The sequence below is a fragment of the Takifugu flavidus genome, chromosome 11, assembly GCF_003711565.1.
Source record: "Takifugu flavidus isolate HTHZ2018 chromosome 11, ASM371156v2, whole genome shotgun sequence".
Lineage (NCBI taxonomy): Eukaryota > Metazoa > Chordata > Actinopteri > Tetraodontiformes > Tetraodontidae > Takifugu > Takifugu flavidus.
The window spans coordinates 6,639,882-6,662,341 of record NC_079530.1 but is presented as its reverse complement, the minus strand read 5'-3'; the positions used below and the strand labels follow the sequence as shown (position 1 = coordinate 6,662,341).

General features: G+C 46.3%; 1 protein-coding gene across 3 annotated transcripts in view; it reads left to right on the top strand.

Annotated features, from left to right (window-relative positions):
- The window catches only part of meis1b (Meis homeobox 1 b), a 61,274-nt gene that overhangs the window by 22,422 nt on the left and 16,392 nt on the right, over positions 1-22,460 (top strand). For all 3 annotated transcript variants that reach the window (XM_057047213.1, XM_057047211.1, XM_057047212.1), the window contains exons 8-9: positions 6,929-7,074; positions 20,164-20,240. In XM_057047213.1, the coding sequence (XP_056903193.1) occupies positions 6,929-7,074; positions 20,164-20,240 (223 nt within the window). The remainder of the gene's footprint in view (positions 1-6,928; positions 7,075-20,163; positions 20,241-22,460) is intronic.

The window sequence follows — 22,460 nt, the reverse complement described above, 5'->3', positions numbered from 1 at the left end:
GAAGCTGGACACGAGATATTTTTTCCCCCTCCTCTTAAAAGAAAACATCCAATAATTGTACTGCCAGCAGAGATTTCTGTTTTATCTTATTTGCTACAGTGTGAATTTGTGACAAAGTTCAAATGGGATGTGTTTTCCTTTTGGTTTGGTGGAAAGTCCCGTCTCTTTGTCTCGTTTCTGCTCTGAAGGATTTCTGAACACCCCTCAGCCCATCAGCTGACTTTTGGAAAGGGCCGCCGTGCTATTGTGCTGTTAAGTGCTCTTCGCTTTTGTGATAGTCCTTGTCCTCTCTGCCGTCCCTCCCCCCTCTTTCGCTCATCTTCCAGTCGGTGTGACTCTTACTCTCCATGCAAGTGCTGAGTTTTACGGAAACCCCACCAATAAAAAGTGTTGAAACGAACTGAGAAAGTTGGAGCTGAGAGTGATGAAGCAGCAGAAGAAGCAGGATTTTAGCACGCACACGCCCCTGCCTGTGTGTGTGTGTGTGTGTGTGTGTGTAGGCCGCCTCATGACTGCACCCGTTTGAACTGAGCCTGGCCTTCTGTATTCAGGTTAGAAAAAAGAAAACAACAGCGCAAAAGCAAGAGGGGAAAAATCAATAGTCACACAGCAAAAGTGCTCAACATGAAAGGACCCACACTTTCATTGCAGTCTGTCCGCTCTGTCTCTTTCCCCTCGTTCTTTTTCTTCTGACTGATCTGGAAGTGGGATTAAAGGGCGGCTGCTGCGAGTGTGCACGACTGTGCGTGCGTGTGTGTGTGTGTGTGTCTCCGCGCCGAAGCATACTGGAGTGTAATGTCGTGACGGTGCCCCACGCTGGAGGCGCTTTCCAGCGTGTCAGGCAGCCTGTGGTGATGACCCTTTATGGGAAAATGGCACAGAGAGAGCAGTCACATTTACACTGACATTTTTGCCATCACCTATGGCTATGTCAACAGGCCTGTTTCCACCCCCCACCCCCCGCCCCCCCTCTCTCAGCAGTGGATGGGCCTCACCCCTAAGAACTCTCCACAATGGCCGCTAACAAAAGTCAATGTTTTCTAAAGGACTCCATCCCACCGCTGAGAGAAGTCTGCGCGTCTGTGATGATGTTGTCATGTTGTTTATTGCGCGTCTGAGTAATTCACTGGTTTGACTTGACATCACACCTGGAAAAGCCGTGCGTGTTGGCACAGTGTGCTCCAAACCCTGCAGCAAAATCCAGCTGAAGCTCAAAAACCCCTCGCTTTGGCTTTTAATTAACTCCTAAATATTTTGCCCTGTCTCTGTGTTTTTAATCTTTTGTTATTAGCTAAACACGCCCTTTGTCTCCAGCTTCCTGATTTCCTCCTCATCAAATCACCGTAAATGAAATAATGACTCCAAACTTTGCTGGGATCCTCATAACAAGAAGACTCCAGCGTGCCTTAATTACAAATAACCTGTGCAGGAACCTCAGCCGTGACTGTAATTATTGAATCTGTCAGGGCAGATCCACAAAACTGTCATCATCCCATATCTTTCTTATTAAAAACGTATTTCTTATTTATGGTAATTACTCCAATAGAAGTCTTTGATCACGCGGAAGCCTTTACTTTGCTCTCCTGTTTGCTGTACTTGAAAGACTTCTTTTCCTTCAACTTTTTCCCGCCATCGGATCCATTTTGCTTGTTGTTTTCGGTGTTTTGCCGAGATTAATCTGCTCTTTCGGTGATCCGAGTGCATACGCTGCAGTTGTGAGCAAAGATCTGGAAATAGGAAAATGTGTCTCTGGCAAAGACAGGAAGGGACGTCTAGACTGGTCGTTTTGTTTTGTCGACAGCGCATGTCATTATCCGCCGAATAGTTGAGGGGATTTCTCTGTGTCGCTCCAAATAAAGGGAGGAGAAACAGCACCGGCCACAGAGAGGGGCTTGTACTGAGGCGAGTGCGCGTGTGCGCGCACGTTCCTTTAGAGTAAGACGCCTCGAAGTGATCGTGTTCGAGTGGGAATCTGATTTTGATTCAGCAAAAGTTCAGATGTTTTGGAAATGTCTCCCCTCTGGTCGGGAACGTGCAAAGAATTCCTGGATGTCCAAAATATTTGCAGGTGGGAAGGGCCTCCAGTGCCATGCAAAGGGAACCCCCTCCTGCCTGCAACCCCCTCTCAGAATCTGGTGTGTATGAATGGCTTGAATACAATAAGTGCTGCTTTTTTCTCCTCTCCCCCCTCTTGTGAGCCTGCCTTTACCTCTCTAAGGATTTCTGGGAATGCGATGTATGTGCATGTGTGCAAAGAATGTGTGTGTGTGTGTGTGAGTTTTTGAAGTGTGACCAGGAGGGCACTTCGGTGGATGTGCGTGCCATCTATATCATGTTTTGATGTACTATATGTGAAGGTATGTTTTTTTTTTCATTTCCCGGCCAATATCAGGTCTATGTGTTCCGAGTGGAAGAGGATAGCAGCTCCCGGAGGCCTGGGACTGGCCTCGGCAGCCAACACGGGGTCATGTGAGCTTTCTGGGGTGTGAAACACTAGGAGTGGCCCATGAGAGATCAGCTCCGGGTCGCACTCACAATGAAAGACATACTCTTTCTTTGACAATAACAAAATAGCTCATGGAATACATGTGGTGTCATAAACTGCTTCCCAGGCAATTTGTGACCCAGGAAAGCTTAAAGAAACCTTACAGTATCCTTCAAAAAAAGAAAAAAAACCCATCTTGATTCCTCACACATGATGCTGCTCGTGACATCTGGCACAAAGCTAATATTCAGAAGCCTTATTCCTGCTGTGTTCCTGTGATGATATTCTTCGGGAACTGAATGTGGTTATTCTTTGGCCGTGCGTTAGAACGGTGGTGTCCGACTGCTGTGTGCAGATGACTGATTCGGAATCTCTGGCTGCTAATTTGCCAGGCGGCAGAAAAATGGCTGACACCTTAGCGTGGCACATTTGCCTGCTTGGAGGGGCCGGGTCACACCAATCTCCGCGTTACACCCAGAGATGGTTTAATCAGATCGTAACAGATTAGCCTAGATACGGCTTGATAATGTCAAGGTATGCCTCAAGACACGAACGTACAGCTGTGAGAAAGAGATCCAAGGGAAAGATCATTGTTACAACTGAACCAAGGGGTAGTATATAAAAATACTGAGGTTGCATTTCACGATGACTTGTGGATTTATGTTTAGAGGAAGAGCAAAGAAAAGAACAGGCAAGCAATGGGAAGAAAATTAAGCAATGTACAACTCTAAACACACACTTCAGCAGTCAGAGGGAACGAGGGCAAAATAATGAAGTAACAAGGAAGTTGACGTTCGAGTGGCTTTAAAAAGACTATTGAAGCTGAATGAGCATTTCTATTTGGCTAATGCTAGCCAGTCTACTCCAAATGCATAAAGAAAGCTAACCTAGTTTTTACATCATTATCTGTTTGCTTAAATGTATGTGTGTGTTGGTGCAGGAGTGTGTATTTTGTGTACAGCGTGTGTGGGGACTGATAAAATATTCCTTCCCTTGGTTGGCCCCGGGGCATTTCAACTGCCCCTGGCTCCTTCCAGTCACTGGCCTGCTCCCTAATTGCAACACACACTCACACAGACACACACACATGCACAAAGGCGTACGACATTCAGAGCTCCGCTGGCTGGAAACACACATGCATAAAGAAAGGCAGAGACAGACACATACAGACGAATGCACACCCATGCATGCATGCTTCCCTCCTATACGAACATGCACCCCCACCGTCTTGTATTGATTCAGCCCCCACCCCCCAGCCACTAACTAGTAGCTGCAGAAATGTTGTCATGGCTAATCAGCGGACCAGGCCTAAAGTTGTTCCTGTAGCTCTCGCTGGCAGGGAAACTGAAGCTTGCTAGCTTAGCTGCTGTAGGCCCGCTAATGCTGTTAATGAACCTGGTGGTCTGTGGCTGGATCATTGGTTGACTAACCTACGTGCTGCCTTGCTACCGATGTTACGGACTGTGTACTGGCTGAATAAAAGGCCTAGTGACAGATGTGATTAATATATACGTGTTGTAGTGGCTCTGTAGCTTAGCTGGTGCACAGAGTCGAGAGTACCTGTTGGCTAAATCTTGTACATGAAAATAGCCACAGCTAAGGCCCCTCCCACTTATTTGGTCTGACTGGCTATACTGTGTCTGAGTTCTTTCAACTGATTAACTCACTCTATTATTTTCTTTTCCTCCATTTCCTCCTTCGTGGCCTCACTGAATATTCATCCCCCCTCTCTCTCTCTGTGCCCTCGAACATTTCTGATTTTTTTCTCTTTTATATACTTTGTTCTTTTTCCCAGCATCCCTCTCTCAGGCTGTTTCACTTTATCCCTAACATGGATGCCAGACGTGGCTCTGACACCTTTCCCGGCTCGCTCTTCCTCAGCCAGACAGCTTCTCTGTCATCTCCTCCCATCTCTTGCACCATCTCTTGGGCTAGAACAAATGCAGAAATTAGCCCCAGACCTCACAGGGGCAATTGGCATCAAATTGCAGTGAAAATGGAAATGCCAATAAAATTGACAGCCCGTCTGCAGCTCTCCTTCCTTTTCACCCTTCAGGTAAACTCGGGTGCCTATGGGTCAGACCTGCTCAAATGTACTGGGAGAGGAGAAAAGACTGGACAAACCTTGTTAGATCGGGATCAAAGCAATTCTTTTTCCTTCTATTATTCTAAAAATGAACAGTACAACATCATGAAAAATGAGCAGACGGGAAAATGACCAAATTATTCATTCATTCAATAATACCAAATCATTACCAGTTCTTTTCTTTCTTCTCTTTCCTTCTTGCTCCCTCGCTCACGCCACATCTGAGCCCATGCTTTGGCCATTTGCTTCTCTTTCACGAACTCGCATGGGACGAGCCCCTGGGTTTGTTATTGTAGGCTTTGCTGAACATGAGCCGGTCTTTACCACGGATTGAAAGCATTTGCTTCCAATGAAAATCTGGTCTTAGATTACAGGGTCTCGGCTCGGCTCACCTCCTCTGTTCCAGCAGAGATGTGCAGACGGGAACGAGGGAGGGAGACGAGGAGCGGTGGGCGTAGTTTAGCCCCCGAAACAGCAAAATCTCGCTCGTTAAGCCCAGACTGCGCTGTCTCAGGCTAATGATGGAACTGAAGCTGGTAACAAGAGGGTGTATTTACACAGGCTCAGGCCTGGATGCTGCAGATGTGGCGTCTCTTGACAAAAGAAAGAGCAGATTCATCAAGGGACTTTGTTGTGGAAGAAATCGGCGATGGCTAGTGACTTATAGAAGGTTGCTACTCCCTCAGTGATGTCTCCGTGCGCAGGGGGGGTATTTACATTAGTCCCTATGAAAGGATAAGCCCTTGTTCTGTCCCTCCCCCACCCTGCAAGACTATCACCTCTACTTCCAGGGAGGTTCATTAGAAAGCCTTTGCTACATGTGCATATGTATCGCCGTCTGCCAGAACAGTCGGCGAAAGAGAGAGAGAGAAAGAGCGAGTGGAGGCGGAGTGAGAGGTAGCCAACAGTGTTGTTTCGTATGGATCATTGCGAGCCTCTCTCTCCTAATGGTGTATATAATTCAGGTGCCCTCCAGGCATACTTTCAGGAATTCTTTTGCCTGAGGTAATGGGGAGCAAAGGCCTGGGTTTTAGGCCCTTGATTATTCCATTGATGTGGCAGCCTGGAAAAAAGTCATCTCCAACCGGATTAGCGCCAATATCCCCATTAATTATCGATGAATCGGGGCTCAGGGTTTAGCTAGGTGCTGGTTGTCACCCCCTGCAAGTTAGAGCACTACCAGCCTGTTTGAAGGCGGTTATCTTCTCCCGCTGTGGTGAATAGACTGAGGAGCTTCAGACGCGCTTTGTGTGTTATCAATAAATAACTGGGCTCAATTCTGCGCAGTGCTCTGGCATTTTTCCTTGTTTTCCCATTTTCCTTTTCCCCGTTTTCAGCCAGCCGCTCAGCGCCGGGACGAAAGTCAGGCGTCAGCAGCTGAAATTTTAACTAGCGAGGGTGCTACTTGTTTATTGCGCCTCATGTTTCTTTTATGATCATCTTCATTGAGAGTGGATCGCACTTTTGAATAATAACAATTAAGCTGTTCGCAGACGGAAAGGGCCCCTTTCACTCATCGGTATAGAATGCATACAGTAATTGGGTATTTTTGAACGCTTGCAAGGCGTGTGTGTATGCGCGCGCGTGTGTGTGGCTTCGCATTGATTCTGAATCCCTCTTTTCACTTTTCCTCTCGCTGCTCCAGTACTCTAAGCTGTCCCAGTGTTCCCCTCAGGTGAGGTTAACTGGCCTTAATAGAGTCTTATCAAAGCCCTACAGGTTGCTGTAAGCAGCCATGACGCCATTGTTATGAAAAGCAGCTAGCTTTGTTAGCGCTGTTTGTGCCTCTGACTTCCCCTTTTCCACCTATTTTGCTTTTATTTTCCGCCTAGCCCCCCCTCGCAGCCTCCCCTTTTGTAGTGCCGTGTTACTCTTTCCACCTCAGGTAAAATGGCAGAATGCGCCGGGGCGATGCTTCAATAACTATTTTCCCCTCAGGATAATAAAGACTAAATCTCTCTGTCATTTTCAATTCTGCGCCAGCTCGGATGGGATAGAGGGGAAATGCGACCTTACAAGTCCTTTGTGCTCCCGTTCTCCCGCATTTTCCTGGTAGAGAGACGCAAGCGCCTTGCTGTGTTTTCCAGTGGCGGGGTGGCGGGGATGGGGGAAATGAAAGGCAGGGTTATTTATAAATATATTAAAAATGAATGCATTTATGAGGTGCTGTTTTCCAGCCATTCTCCGCTCGCCATTGTTGCCACTCTATACCCCTCCGTCTTTGCATACAAAGCCCCCAGAATTCCTCCGAAAATCGCATTTATTCCCTTTGATTGCCGGAGCGCAGCGAATGCAGGAAGTAAACAAACTGTGAGTCTGATCGCCGCTGTCTCTTCCTGTTTATCGTCATGTGACAGGCGACGGCCTGGACAACAGCGTGGCCTCGCCGAGCACGGGGGACGACGATGACCCAGAAAAAGAGAAGAAGCACAACAAGAAGCGAGGGATCTTTCCAAAGGTGGCCACCAACATCATGAGGGCATGGCTCTTCCAGCACCTAACAGTGAGTCTTTATATCACATGTGCAGCCACAGGCTTCTGCTCTCCTGCTCCACACACAATGTTGGTGTGTATTTACACACTTTGTGCCGCGCTGACACATCCAGTGACACTCATGCACCCCCCCACCCTGACACAATGCATCCATCTTCATACGAGGGAGACTTCAAAGCAGCAGTGTAATCTGCTGCCTCTGGCCATGGCTGCAGATGCACAGATGAACCTTATTAAGAACAAACCTGTCATTATTTAACAGATTCCTAGAATGCTGCGGAGGCTTGTGGTTTGGCTGTACGTCTCTTCAATTCAATGCATCTCCAAGTGTTTGGTGGGAAATAAGATGGGGGGAGAATGGAAGACGCCGAGGCGCCATATGAGATGATTTAACTCAGATTTCTTCTTTTTTTGCTCATCTGAGTGGCCGTAAATTGAATTGTTTGTGATGTACAAGGACATGAGGTTTAAATGCGACTCTGCTTAAAGCTCCGGCAGCTTCGGGATTTCTTTTTTAGCGCGCAGTCAGTTAGCAAACAGCGTTTAAGACTCTTGTTGTTTTCACTGGGATTCGTTTGCTGGAGCCTTCCTATGGAAAAGACCTCGTAGGATCTGGATTCCAGCATGTGTTGAAACGGAATTCCAACTGCATTAACTTCTTTTATTGCGTGTACAAAAGTGCAGAATGTAGATACATGGGGTATTATTCCCCAGAGCTTTCTTCCACTTTCTCTTTATTCTTTCCTCCTTCCATCTGACCCTGATCAACCAAACGAAACACCCCCACGACACACACACACACACACACACGTGCGCTAGCAAGCACGCCCACTATAGCCTCTCTTCCAACTCCCTGACCTCAACACATACACCCTCTGAAACCTTCAGGGGTACAGAGGAAAGGTGTTTGAAACATACACTCATCCTGTCTCAGACACGCGCGCACACACACACACACATTGTGTCATATTACACCGTGAAGTTGTTCTTATTTGAGGTTTCTGCTCTCTTAGCTCTCAGACAGAGGGGAGGATGTAGGTGAGTGTGGAGGGGGTGAGGGATAAGACAAGAAAGAGAGGGTGAGGAGGTGAAGAATGAGATGAAGGAGCTCCCTCTATCAGAGGAAAAGAAAAGCAACTGAGACCCAGCACATCTGTAATCACACTATTAAGCTAACCCTGTCTAAAGGAGGGCAGCAGATCTGAAAAACCCTGGAATATTAGATCAATTATAATCAAATTCAGATTAGCAGCACAGAAATATAGTTTCTCTATTTATATAGAAACGTTCAGCATCTGCGTGTTTATACATTTACGGCATCTCTCCCACCGGCGGCAGGTTGGTGGTCACATGACCAGCTGATGAAGGCTCAGCTGCACCGTCATCATCAGCAGGTGGAGCACAAACGTGCTGATTAGGCACGGAAACGTATGCGCTCAAACGTATACGAGCACAGATTCTCTGTGATTCACTGACGATAAGGATTCAGGATAGCGGGACAGAAAAGGGGTAAAAAAATGGAGAATGAAAGCTGTGGCTGCCCACCTTTGTGCATTGTCTGCAGTTCGCCCTCACACTTGTACCCTCAGGGGAGCTCCCATTGTACCGAAGCGGAAGGGGAAGGTGGGTGGTGAACCGAGGCTGCGAGCGCTTCAGCAGGCTGCATTTGCTACGTGGCATTCACATGGATTTTAAGGGCTGTTTTGACGACATTTCTGCATCTCCGTCAAATTAAGGCTGCTCGCGCGGGGCTGAATCTGAAGCGGACGCCGTCGTGTTTACCGCGGTCACCGCCGTTTGTTTTCCCAATAGACCGCCGACCCGGCGGTCGCCGGGGTCAGAGCTCGGCGCTGCCACGGAGGGAACAATGGTTTGATGACAGGTCGCAAATGACTGAGAACGACACCCAGCGGTGCCTTTAGGGCCCGGTCCCATCAGAACTGTGGCTGTCGCATCACTGAGGGACGCAAATATCATACTAAAAACATGCGTGAGTGTGAGTGTGTGTGTGTGTGGGGGGGAAAATAAACAGTTATTTGCCTGACCTCCTGCGTTTCGCCATCCTACCTGCCCCTCCCAAAGCAAAAGTGGTATTTTCTTCTTTAATTTAACAAGAAATGAGTGGTAAATGAAAGCTCAGGCCTGAAATACCCAAAGCGCCCTGCGCACCGCTCTTCAATCTCCTATGAAAAGGCAATTTGTGAAATTATGTGATGGAGTAATTACAACTCACCCCCACCTCCTCGCGTCTATGCACCCTTTCCCGTATAGATCGTTGCCTCGCCAAACTGCGGCACGGGCGTCGAAAAAAAGGACTTTTGGCACTTGGAATGCTAACACTGGCAGACGGGGACACACACCCTCATGCACATTATCACCTACTCTCTCGTTCTGACGCTCCTCCCCACCTATTTGTACACAGGCTCGGCGTAACGAGGGGCAGCCGTGATCACAGCTCGTAAAAGAAACCAACCCGCAAACCCTCAATGAACTGCTTTCCCCTTCTTTTCTCCTCTTAAAACGTATAAAATGTACAGTGAGAGAGACCGACTATAAAACCAACTGGCAGGCATAATCCCCTGTTAATACAATTAGAGGCTAATTTAACCGCTTGTATTCGCAGATGTAGCCTAGCTGGGGGAGCGCAGCCACACTTTTCAGGTTTTTCTTTTACCTCTTTTGTGCAACGCAACAGCTTTCAGCAGGATTTTTGAACAGAAACAGGTGTGAAGAGGCAGTATAATTCATTTCTACGCTGGGGAAGGAGGCCTGGTGACATGACTGTAGTAAACCCAAAGGTTTGGGGGATCCAGAGTGGGTCTGTGGGGGGGTATATTATGACGGATGGCATGAAATTCAAACACTCTTCAATAATGAAAGTCAAGATTTTTGTTGCACTTGAATCTGAATGTCTGGACGGTTGATATTTTGGTCATTTTTATTCAGCAATTGTAAAAAATGCTAATTAGAAACTGCTTGACCCAGACAACTCAGATGGGTAGCCAGCTAGCACTTAGCCTGATGCTAGCAGCAAAAACTGAGGTAAAATGGCAGCGATCCAGAGCTTCTTCTCACATGACATGTTTGACTCACAAAGAACTTATGAGGCCTCCTCAAACACTGTCTGTCCTCCATTTGATCAACAATGTTGGCCTTTTTCCACTCTTGCTTAAGGAAGAAATGTGGGGACTTTCCTAATTAATAACCCAATGAATTGATAACGGGGCTAGCATGTGTCAAGCGTCGCTCATCGCATGGTGGATCTGACTGAAATTACAGTTTATTTGCTCTGTAATCTGTAAGAAGAGGTCGGATGTAGCCCCGAACTGCGGCTCTCGCGGCTGAACGGGTTTCTGGCCTTTATCTATGGGCGTCCTGCGATTGTTGTCACACTTGTTTGTCTTAGCTATCCACTGCACAAATGAAGTTTCTCATGAAAGCTAATTTCTGTTGATTGTTCAAGTCGCCGGGGCGCCTGTGAATAATTCTGATGCGAGGAGTCAGGCCTTTTTTGGGAAACATCTTTGAATTTTTATGCTTTTATTAGTTTATTCATAAAAAGGGTGCATTGTCGGTTCAGACGCTGTGGTAATGTCGTGGTCCTTGTGGCCTGGTGTCTCCTATTAGGTCCTAATTCAATCTGAGCGATGGTCAGAATCTCCGGCGCCACTGCGTCATGATTTCAAAGAAGTCATAAGAGACGACGGTCGGATCTGCCAAAGGGACGGCGTGACACTGATTTGGGATCAGCGTCTTCGGTGACAGGTTCCAACAGTTTTGCCTTTGGAAATGGATTTTATTCTGTCCTGACAGGCCGGGATTTGTTTTTGACTCCTTTTGTGCCTTTGTGTTAGTCTAAGAAAAGGTTTGTCCAGAGCGTTGCTGAAGTGGTCAAAGAGGAGGCAGCTGAGTCAACCTGCCCACCCCCACAACACCCACACACACACACACATGCACACACACTCATACTGTGCCCCAACCCCCACGTTACCCCACACCTTGTAATGAAAACATCATCAATTATCCCTCTTGACAGGCCCCAGGGACCAATGGCAGACAGCTCTGTTTGGGGGTCTTCTCTTTGTGAATGGAACCTCACTGATATGGAGACCTTCTACTTTCTGACCTTCTCATGAGGACTTGGGTGTTTTTTTTATAGTCCAGATCGGAAAAGGACGTCCCGGGAAGAGTTGATGGGAGTTAATGGTGGTCCGGGGCAGTTGTAGGAGATGGCAGAAGACTGGACCACGTGGTGGGGGTGTTTCTTAATATGTGTGCTATGTGGGTTTCTGCAGGTGTTGATGGAAAGGGGGAGCTGTGGGGGGAGTATGGCCGGGGCACAGGGAAGCCATCAGTCCAGACTCCTGAAAGGCCATCTGTTTCATGATTGATGTGTGAGGTGATGGATGGAGGAGGAGGTGAATAGATGGGTAGAGGGCTACAGTAGATGGAGAAAACACATTGGGAGCTGTCAGAAGGTCCAACTTTAGTAAAGAAATGTTGTATTTGTTGTTTGGAGACTCCACTTCAGAGGCCGTTGTGGCAGGAACTCACAAAGGTGGACGTACACCCTAAGAAAATGACTCTTGAGACCTGTTTAATGCCTAAATATCAATTCATCCCTGTTAGCTTTTCTCCTATTTCTCTTCTCTCCTTGTATTGTTTTACTCCTGATTTTAAAATCCCTCCAGGCCAGTAAACATTTAATTCATGCAACCTTTGAACCTCTCTAAGATGTCTGCTGTGGTGGTAGCCTGTGTACGTGTGTGTTATAGTGTTGATCTTGGCTTGCTAACGGGGTTGTCTGTGCATTTACTTGAGAAAGTGAGAACTTTACAGACCCTTAAAGTCAGCCAGTAGCCCGGTAATATACCTCACCCTTATACCTACATGTCTCATATCTGTACTAGCCTAGCCAGAGCGTTTTTATATGTAACTATACCACAGATTTAGCGTTGACTTATGAGGATTTTTAATCATCACATCCCCGCGTCGTCCGCTTTTTATTGCTTTGCTGTCCTTCCTCTGTCCTTGTCCCCTCCCCCAACCCTAATATAATTTCATATTTGGGAAACTATCAGCGTCTGGCTTCACTGTTGTACGTTATGATTGATGGTTTCATACCAAAAGAGCGTTACACACAAGTTCTATTTCTCATTATCAGCTGTGTGTGATAAGTACACTTATGTGTGTGAGTGTGCACGTGCTGTGGCGTTTGCCTTATACATAGTCAGAAGCCAAATAACTATAAATAATGTGAAATCATTCATGGTTTGGCTCTCTATAATCAGTTTATGATGATTTGCAAATCCAAAGAAGGGGCCCTCTCTGAAGCTTAGGACACATGCAAATGCAATCAGATGTAAACACGTATACCTACGTGCGCGCACACCCGCGCACATTGAGGAGGCCACAGTCGTCACGTCAGTGCTTGGGTGGGGTGTGGAGTTTCCCACCATCCCTGTGGTATTTACTGAGGAGTGTGTGGCAGGTCTTGGAGGAAAATACTGTCATATGTCTGTGGTCGTGTTGATGGAATAATTCCATCCAGCCTATAAAGATTAGCAATGTTTGCTATGCCAGCCTTCATTTCATGCATTTCAAGTGCTATAACTTTAAATGTCCCCCCTTTTAGTTTTACAAGTGGAGCATCAGAGCATCGTCTAAGAAACAGACTTGAGCAGAGATTCTTTGCATAGCATGAGTTTGTTCAGCCAGTGATATATTAAATCTGTTAAGTGTGAAATCACATTAGCACTAGCTGTTAGCCATTATCCATTAGGCTGTATTTGGTGATCCAGAGGATTGTGGGATCATTTTTGGGCTGGAGTCAGCAGCTCGATACCTTTTACTTACAGCAACTGCAGCAGGCTGCCCTAGATAGTGTACATTTAGCGTGTGTGCGCGCGTGTGTGTGTGGGTCTTGTGGCTTTGCCATTCTGGTAATCAGTCTGCACATTGGCTGAACTAATTTATCAGTTCAGTCCCCCCCCCCCCACCGTATGCTCTTTATGCATGAACCGTCTCCCTTTTTCTTACACTCTGTCTCCCTCCCAGACAAAACACTCCATAAAGGTTGACTATCCTCTAAGAGTTAATGCCCTCTGCCTTTCTAACACCCCCCCCCTCCACCCACCCAATCTCCATAACTCTCCCTTTTTCCTCTCTCGAGCACAGCTGTGTTGCCGTACACGTTAATGGCCTCGAACCATGATACGGCAGCAATATTGGTGCACTTTGGCGGTTGCAAATGAAGAGAGCTATGATTTATAGATGAAACATCCACCCATAACTCATGACGTTGCGCGTCCCTCTCACATAATGTCGTAATTGGGGCTTTTCTGCACCGAACTGTGTGAGACTCACAGAGGCAGCAGCTATCGGAGGCACGGACTGGTGAGCTGACCCAAAGTGCCCCTGCGGAACAGCGTAGACAGGTGTGTGTGCACCTATGACGCATATAAACACACATGTCTGCTTGCACGTTGTGTGTGTGTGTGTCCAGTGAGGTGAATTAATCATAGCTAGTCAACCAGGTGGTGAATGCAGAGAGGCAATAGATCAAGAGGACTCGGACTGAACTGAGGACTTGCATAGAAGCTGTGGTGGGAAAACCCACACCAGTGCACACACACCTTCCTTTTTCTCACTTTTCACATGCTTTTTCTATCACTCTGCTCTCTGTGTGACATCTTCAGGACAAGAGAGGAAGGGGATGAGGCCGAGAGCGCTGCTCACTTGTTTGTTTCGACAGATTAGGTCATTGATTTGTAAACGGGGTGCACTGATGGAGAAGACCCCGCACCGCCGAAGACAATGAGACAGAGAGAGAAGGAGGAGGAAGCTGGAGGGAAGAAAGAGGAGCGGGTTAAAACTGCAGACAAGAGGCAACAGGAAAGACAGGAGCTAAGTGGAGGTGGAAGGAAAGAGGGGAGTAAAGGCAGCAGCGAAGATAGTTAAGAAAAATTCTAAATATAGAACAGAGGGTCGGCGGAGGTGGAGACGGGTGACAAAGATATGAAGATGGAGGAATGAGAGGAAGGAGGCAGGGATCCTGAGCAGCGCTTTGAATAACAGCGTGGAGTGATACTTTTTATCATCTAATAGCACAAACTGTCCTCCTTCCCTTTCATGCATGTCATTCTCAAGCATAAGGGAGCAATTGTGAAACACCCTTACCTAGTTTCAACACCCCCCCCCCCCCCCCCCCAATCCAGAGGGGCCAAGGGTGGAGTTTCTAATTAAAACGTTGGGGGCAAAAGGGTAATTATGATAATAACATAATAATATCGCCAGGGTTATTAGAACATTCTGTGGTCCCCAAATTGCTTCCTCAAAGTGATCAGATTTCAGTAGCATTATGTAAAGACAAATTTCCTTGGAAGTCAGGTGAAATGAAACGGATTCCCATGAGGTCACGGTGCTCTTGGAGTGTACGATTCCCTCTTGTGTGTCACAGAAAAAGCCCCTTTCCTTTCGTAACACAGCATCATCACATTGTCACACGCACGCGCGCACACACAGATCCACACTCTAATAGTTTTGAGTTGCTCTGAGCTCTCCCACGCTGCTTCTCTGCAGACGTCTGTAACAAGCTCTCTGTATCATCGTGCGCAACTAGAGAAAAATTGTTTTTAAGCCCATAGATCACCGCTAGAACACTAGCTCCGAGCGCTGTGGCTCACAGCGCTAGCAAGCTGCTGCTCTGAGGGGCATCATGCTGTTTTCTCTCAGCTGTCTGTGGTACCTGACTGGGATGAGCTTTTGTGGATCCCTCCTACTCCCCATTTACCCACCCTCCATCCCTGGCAGCCCTGAGGCATCCCACCTCCTCCAGCTGTGGCTGCCGCTCATTGCGCTGCTTGGTGCAATACCAATTGCTTTGGAGTGCCTCCCCTCACTCAAATAGGCAGTAATTACGGGCTTAAAGAGGTTTAGTGGTCCAGCAAACTACATAATAACCCCCTGAATTAGCGCTAGCTCATCAGCCTCAGTCCAACGAGCACCCCTTACCGTTAGGGCTAGCTACCACGCTGCACCTCCTTCTTTTTATTGTGCAGAGGGAAGCACAACAGCAGGTGCTGGGCAAAATCAACCCCCCTAATAAATTTAGCCTCCCCTGAGCTGAAATAAGGAGGGCTAGCGAGGCACGCCTCCACGGTTAGTGGGCTGGTGCTCAGACACAACACAGTTTAAGATGCGTTCCACCAGGATCAGAAGACTTCGCTCTTTTGATTCTGCCTATATAAACGCAACATACGACACCTCGTTAGGACTGGGCCAACAGCGCACGCTCTTTAAAGCTGGAGAACACATCCAGAAATGGGAACACCCATCCAAATGTGAAGCACGGATCATTGTTTAGACCCTCCACCACACCAGGAGCGGCTGCCAGCTCATATTCTGCATGTGGGCCCCGAGAGGTTTAGAAACACAATGAATGATGCTAATAATCAATTATCATAGCTGAGAAGTCCAGGACATTGGCTAATCCACTTTGTGCTAAAACTTTAATGGCGTGCTTTTCACAACGGCTTCAGCAGCTAACTAGACGGACCTTACAGCCATAGGCAAGAGCGCCGAGCTTTCGTTAAGTCAACAAAAGCTGTTTTTTTGAGAGAGAAAATGCTCATTAATGAAGGAAAAGCGCCAAAACTCATGTTTCTTAACATTCTGAAGCGATGGAGAGATTTAAAGTGGGTTGCCTTCTCCATTCTGGTGCATATATATTAAGGTTTAGAGAAAAAAAAAATTCAAACAAGCGGTGGTGAATTATTCATGCTACAGGCTTTGAGTTGGTTAACCATAGTCCAACACCATACGTCTCAAGGATGGGGGGGCTGTTTATTTTGTGCAGGCATTACAGAAGGCACGCTGAAACTCTCCTCCCATAGTTGGCTCATTTTGAATTTGAAGAATCAGAGGAAATTAGGTTAGAGGTGCCTTTTTTTTTCTTGCTCCTGTTGTTTTGTTTTTGTTTGCACCGACTCTCTTTTCTATTCCCCCATCCTCCCAAAGCCAGTTTTGTTGCCGGGTCCCTGCTCCCTAATGAAGTCAAAGGGATGTCAGTCGATGCCACCTACACAGAAAGGAATTTGAAATGCTGCGGCTCTGCAACATGAGCACACACACACACACACACACGCACAGATGAAAATTCCATTCAACAAGCGACAACTTTTTTTTTTTAAATTGGAAGGTTGTTTGAGGAACAGGAAGCTTGTCGTTCAGAACGCTTGTTTTAAAGTCTGGATGAGCGGTTCTGGGCATCTGTGCTTTGCTCCAAATCTGCAATCTCATACATGTCTGGCAACGGCGAGTCTGCACTTCCAGTAATCTGTGTGTTTGTGGGCGTGCATGTGTGCGTGTTAACGATGATACTCTGTTGCCCTTCCAGCCAAAAAAGGCCTGCGGATTAGCCGTTAGGCATTCCTGATAAGCGCCTCGCTTTCCAGAGAGAATTGACTTGAGACTAGCACGAGGACCAGCTAGTCAAGGCCTTTCACTAGTACCTCCGCTTGGGTTTGCAAGTCAATGACTATTCCTAATGGCCCTCTTACCTGAGCAGTTCTTCTGATTCTTTTTCTGCTTTATTCCAATTAAAGGAAATCACAGGAAGCCAGCCAGGGAAAAAGTAATTGCACGTCGCTCTTGCATGTTTGCGCCTTCTGGCGAACCTCAACCATCTGTAGTCAGTAAGTTGACTCAAACAGTCACCCGTGTGCTTGATCCACAGAATCTGCAGAGTCACGGCCCCTTTTTTTCTGAGACAACATATGATTCTCCTTGGATTCCCCCTCTATCATGTTTTATGGCAGCAATTTTATCAAGCTAATGTGGCGTGGCGAGCTCTTTTATTAGGATGCGAGAATGCCTAGAATGTGCGGCTTTAAATAACAGTATATGCAGCGATAACCCCATAATGGTAACATCTAAAGGGCCGACAGATGGCGGTTAATCACATAAAGTGATAAAGACATTCGGCTGGTTACATATACACTTAATTAACACATGAAACGTGACCATGTTGGAGTGTGTGGCGACAAAAATGTCTGACTTGAGCCTCTTTTGAACGTCTTTACTTCGCTTTCATGTTGCTGTTTATAAGATTACACAGACAGAAAGTTGCAAGAGAGGCCAACGATCCGAAAAATGTCCTGTCCGTGTTTCTACTTTACTATCAAATCCTCCTTTGAAGAAGCCCTGATAGAGTTTGGTAGGGTTAGGTAGGGAGGAACAGCGGGTCCCCGGGAGTACGTATGCGCTTATCTCGTCATTAAATCCCCGCGGCTCCTGCTATCATTTTCCATCTACCCCCCCTCCACACACACACACACACACACACACACACACACACACACACACACACACACACACACTCCTGGCTTCTTCCCTTCTCCTCCTTTCAGCCCTTCTTCTCTCCATCCTGCTCTTGTTCTTGTCTTAGGGGGTCAGAAAGGAAGATGGTCAGACAGGGAGGGGGATGTTCCTGATGCTCTCTTCCACACCCACACAGACATCTGGAAACACACGCGTGCACGCACGCACGCACGCACGCACACACACACACACACACACACACACACACACAAAGGACTGATAAGCCTTATAGTAAAAGGAACACACACACACGAACACACACACGAACACGAACACACACACACACGAACACGAACACACACAAACACGAACACACACACACCCACATGCTCAGCGCCGACTCTTCGGCGGAGAGCAGAGTGGAAATTCTCATGAAAGCAGTTGTATATTTGGCGAAGACGTATCATTAAGATAGGCGGAGGGAAGAGGGAAGGGAGGAAAGGATGCACAGAAACTTTCCATCTGTTCTTTGAAAGAACATGTTATTGCTCTCCTCTCCGTGTCTTTCCCTCCCTCCACCCACTGTCCCGCTGCCAAAAGCCTTGCAGACTCTTAATCTGCCGAGATAATATTAAAATTGGGTAACTTGTTGCTGGGAAAGAAGCTAAATCACAGTGTTTTGACATATGGGAGCTTATTTAGTCAATCGAAAAATAGGAGAACTCGTTCTGATGTCTGTTAATTTTGTATTTCTGGGACCAGTAAAATGCTACAGAAGGAACGGAATGACTGAAAATAGCATTGCTGTATTGTAAAATTCATATTATGTTTATCAAATTGAATCAATCCGACTGATGTATTATTGGCGGCGGTGATGATGATAATGGTTTTTACTAGTTTTATGCATTCTCTCTTATGTTCTTGGATTTTTCATTGCTATAAAGCCTTTTTACATGTTTCTATTATTGTCTACCGGCGTTTCTGTAACAGACATGTGCATGTCTGTCCTCTTGTGACCAGTTGTTCAGTCTCTCACGCCTCTGTCTCTCTGAGCACTGAAACAGGCTGCATTTGTCTTGTTTCGTGGCCGCTAGCATGGCCGCAGCCTTCCAGCATCACAAGGCAGATACTCCTGCCTCCACAGCTCTGTGGCGTTCAAAAAGGAAACAGTCAAATTTTCATCTTCAATCAACTTCGATAAGAATTAGGCTAACGCGGGCAGGGCTAACATGTTAGCATAGAGTGGTTGCGCATCCACATCCTGCCTCTGAAGAAAGATGTTCTGTTCCTGGTGTCTTGATTTAAGGCTATTGCTGTTTGCTAATGCTGTTTACCGGTGTAGATGCTCGTGCGCACGCAAACTCAGGAAAAGGCTGACAGTTCACACTCACGCCCTCAAAAAAGGTGCAGACACATATTTGGCCAGAGGCGACAATGCAATTATAACTATGTGCATGGATTCATCTATCTTGTGTCCTCAGTCCCCACAACCAATCACATGGACGAGAGCAGGCTGGGAAACCATCGGCCTCCTCCCTGGCTTAGCTTTAAAGACAATCCCGTTCATTATGCCCTGGAAAAACTGCAGCGTAAAAAAAAAATAAAAAAACTCTGGCGCCGCACTGATTTTACACGTCTGATTGACTATTAAATGTGCACTTTTGTCATCCGCATGAAAGTATTCTATACTGCCCATATTAGGTCATCACGAGGTAAAGAAATAGAAAATAAGATCATCTATCATTTTTTTAAACTCTTGTGGACTTACATTCTGAGTTCATGATGTTTTAAATAACTCTAATTTAAATTTGCTTTCAGATAGAAAGATCCTTTCAACATCTCTTCTCTCATCCTTTTTTTATGGCCATCCAGCACAGTCAATGTCTTGTCTCTGTCATGAACGGCATATTGTCCTCCATGAACAAGGCTCCGTGCAACAGCGACCCCCCCCCACCACCAAATCAACAATCTCCCCAAGTTTTGGCTGCTTTATTCATTCTATATATCTAAACATGTCTTTACTTTAGCGGCTGCACAGAGTCACACATTTCAAATGTTTGGGACCAAATTAAGCAGATTTAACGAACTTTTAATGCTGAAAAACACCGTTATAGGAAACATATAAAATGAGAACTGAATCTTCTTAAAATGCAGGTCTTCATTTTTTTGATTATAAAGTCAAAAAGGGCTGTGTTTAAAGGAAAAACGGGGATTTTAGAAGGCACTGATGATCCTGCTGCTCTCTTCCTGCAGCGTCTCTCGTAACCCTTTTATCCAGATGCAGAAAAGAGAAAATCAGCAGTAAAACAAAAGCTTTTTACATCCTCTTGTGTGTATTCCAGCAGGTTAACACCAATATTCCCAGCTCACTGATTACATATGCAGCGGGGTGAAAGGCGGGGCATCAATGCGAATACATTTGTGTAAGCGGCTGCCTAATTACCAGAGCTGGTTCTCCACTTCACTTAACTTTCTAATTGGCTTGCCTTTTTGGCTGCCATTAATTACAAGATTTCATATTTCATTAACGATGGGGAGAGAGACATGTTAACGTGCACACGCTCATACATACGTGCAGACAGGCAGAGGGACGGGCGGGCACTCGGTGACACCTACGCACCACTGAACATCTCATTTTCTGCCTCTCATCGCTCAGGTTTCGTCTGGGTAAACTGTGTTCTGACACCAGGGTTTGGTCCCGAAATGACGCATTAAAGCCTTTGTTTGGAAGAGGGGACGGGCCGCCTTTTCTCACGGATGTTGTCGTTCTCTCCTCCAGCATCCGTACCCGTCAGAGGAACAGAAGAAGCAGCTGGCGCAAGACACGGGCCTCACCATCCTGCAAGTGAACAACTGGTGAGTCCTCGCAGAGTTTACGCGCAGTCAATTTCAGGAGTTAGTAACCTCAGGCGATCCAAGTTCTTAATGATCGGAATTAATGCCGCCGCTCCTCCTGCTATCCCCCCAACACACACACACACACAGACACACACACACACACACTCGCTGAATAATCCTCACCTAGATCAATCCATCCAAGATATGGCCCGAAGTGCTTTTCCAAATCAACAGCCTAACTGAGCCTGAACATCAGTATTTTAATTAAGAATCAAACTAAACATCCAATAACATCATTTACCATTCAAGTAAAATGATTTTACTGGATGTTCTCCCTGTTATACCAGAATGTTTAACGAAAAGCTGGTCCTCTCAGACTAATTACAAGACTTAGCTCTGACATATTGTGCCTTTTTAGCACCTTTTTAATGCAGTGCACATTTGGTTTCAGACTGACGTCTTCTTTAACGTCCATTCACTCTTTGTGAATATAAACAAATGCAGATTTTCTCTTCTTAATTGATGTTTTAAGATGGATAAAATGGAGAGCTCATCCCAAACTCAAATGTGCACTTTAGCCTTTGCATTTGCGATCATAGCCTAGCAAAGGAAGGGTAGGTGAGTCCGTTAATTAGCCACATGTCTGACTGGCACACATCTTATATGAAGCTCACTAACTATTTTAACCTGAGGTAGCTCAGTTGTAGTAGAAAGAGCTTCTGTGTCCTTGTGCTGGGAGTCTTATCAGAGCGATGGCTATCAGCGCATGCTTAGTATTATTAGCCATGTCTAATTAAAGGGGCTGGAATCCTGGTAATGGAGGCCAGGTCCAGAAAGAGGGTGTTTGATCTTCAGAGGCCTTAAAATAATCCCTGACAGTATCAATCATTCACCACAGGTGATGGTGCGATCGCGAGGAATGCACAAAGGCGAGAAGTAAAAGGAGAGGGAGTTAAAGAGGCAGATGAAGTGAAAAATAGATGAAGAGGGAGAATAAGAAGATAAGGAGAAGGGGAGCGAATGAGATGAGACGGAGTAAATCCCCATTACTAGCCAGCTAATGATGTTAACATAATTCTCAGCCATTGTTCAATCTCAGGCCTTAGAGACGGAGAGACGTTAGATTAGACTGTGGCACATCAGTTAATGGAGAATTCATTTTAGACTTGGCCACAAATAGTACACACACACACACACACACACAAACGCACACTGAAGAAAAAAAAACTCTTCGGCCCACATGGAACCTGTAGAGGTTATCAAATCACGTGACCCCATTGAAATCCATGGGGGATCAATTCTTACAGCTGAGATAAAGCCAAGTTGTGTGTGTGTGGTGTGTGTGTGTGTGTATGAGAGAGAGAGTGTCTTTCACACAGAGAGTCATATGAACAGTTGCTTGGTCACTTAAGGCTGACTGTGCTTTCACTCTGTTTGTTGTTTTTATTGGTAGGGCGATACCAACATACCCCGAAGGTGTGTGTGTCTGTGTGTGTGTGGGTATTTGTGCATGACCAACACACACTGTGTAAATCGTGGGAGGTTAATCTTGGTTTGTGGAAGATGTGTGTAAAAGAGGGAACCGGGGGTGGTTAATCTAAGGGGTATTAGCTGCTAAACCCTGCATGCTGGGATCCTGCTGCCCCCTCACATTTTGTGCTCTACAACTTTGTGTGTGTATGTGTGTACAGTATGTGTGTGTCCAGAAGCATATGTCGGCATGTTTTTGAGTAAACCCCCCCCCCCCCCCCAAAAAAATGAATAAATAATTTGCAGTGACAAAATGAAAAAGAAGCGCTAAAAGGAGAGACAATTGCAGAGGTAAAGCGAGGTTACTTGAGGGGAACTGCCATTTCACAGGCGCATTGTTGCGCTGGTTCGGAAGACCTGTCATTGGGTGTCTCCATGGCAACCCTTGCTGATGTTACCTCCTGACCCACTGATTTGGTGAAGTCAATTTCCCTAGATGTGAGTCGGCTTGTCTGGTCACACACACACATACACACACACACACACACACACACACACGCACGCACGCACGCACACACCACATGCACACGTATACACACACATAAAAATCACGTCTGCAGCTATGTCACCATACATCAGCACTGGCTTTAGGCTGAACAGCAGGTTATCCATATTTGTTGTCCCAACAGAGAAAAATCTAAAAATAGCTGCAGCCACATATGATAATCATAAATATATGCTTTTCCTGCACTCCCATTAGGTCTATCT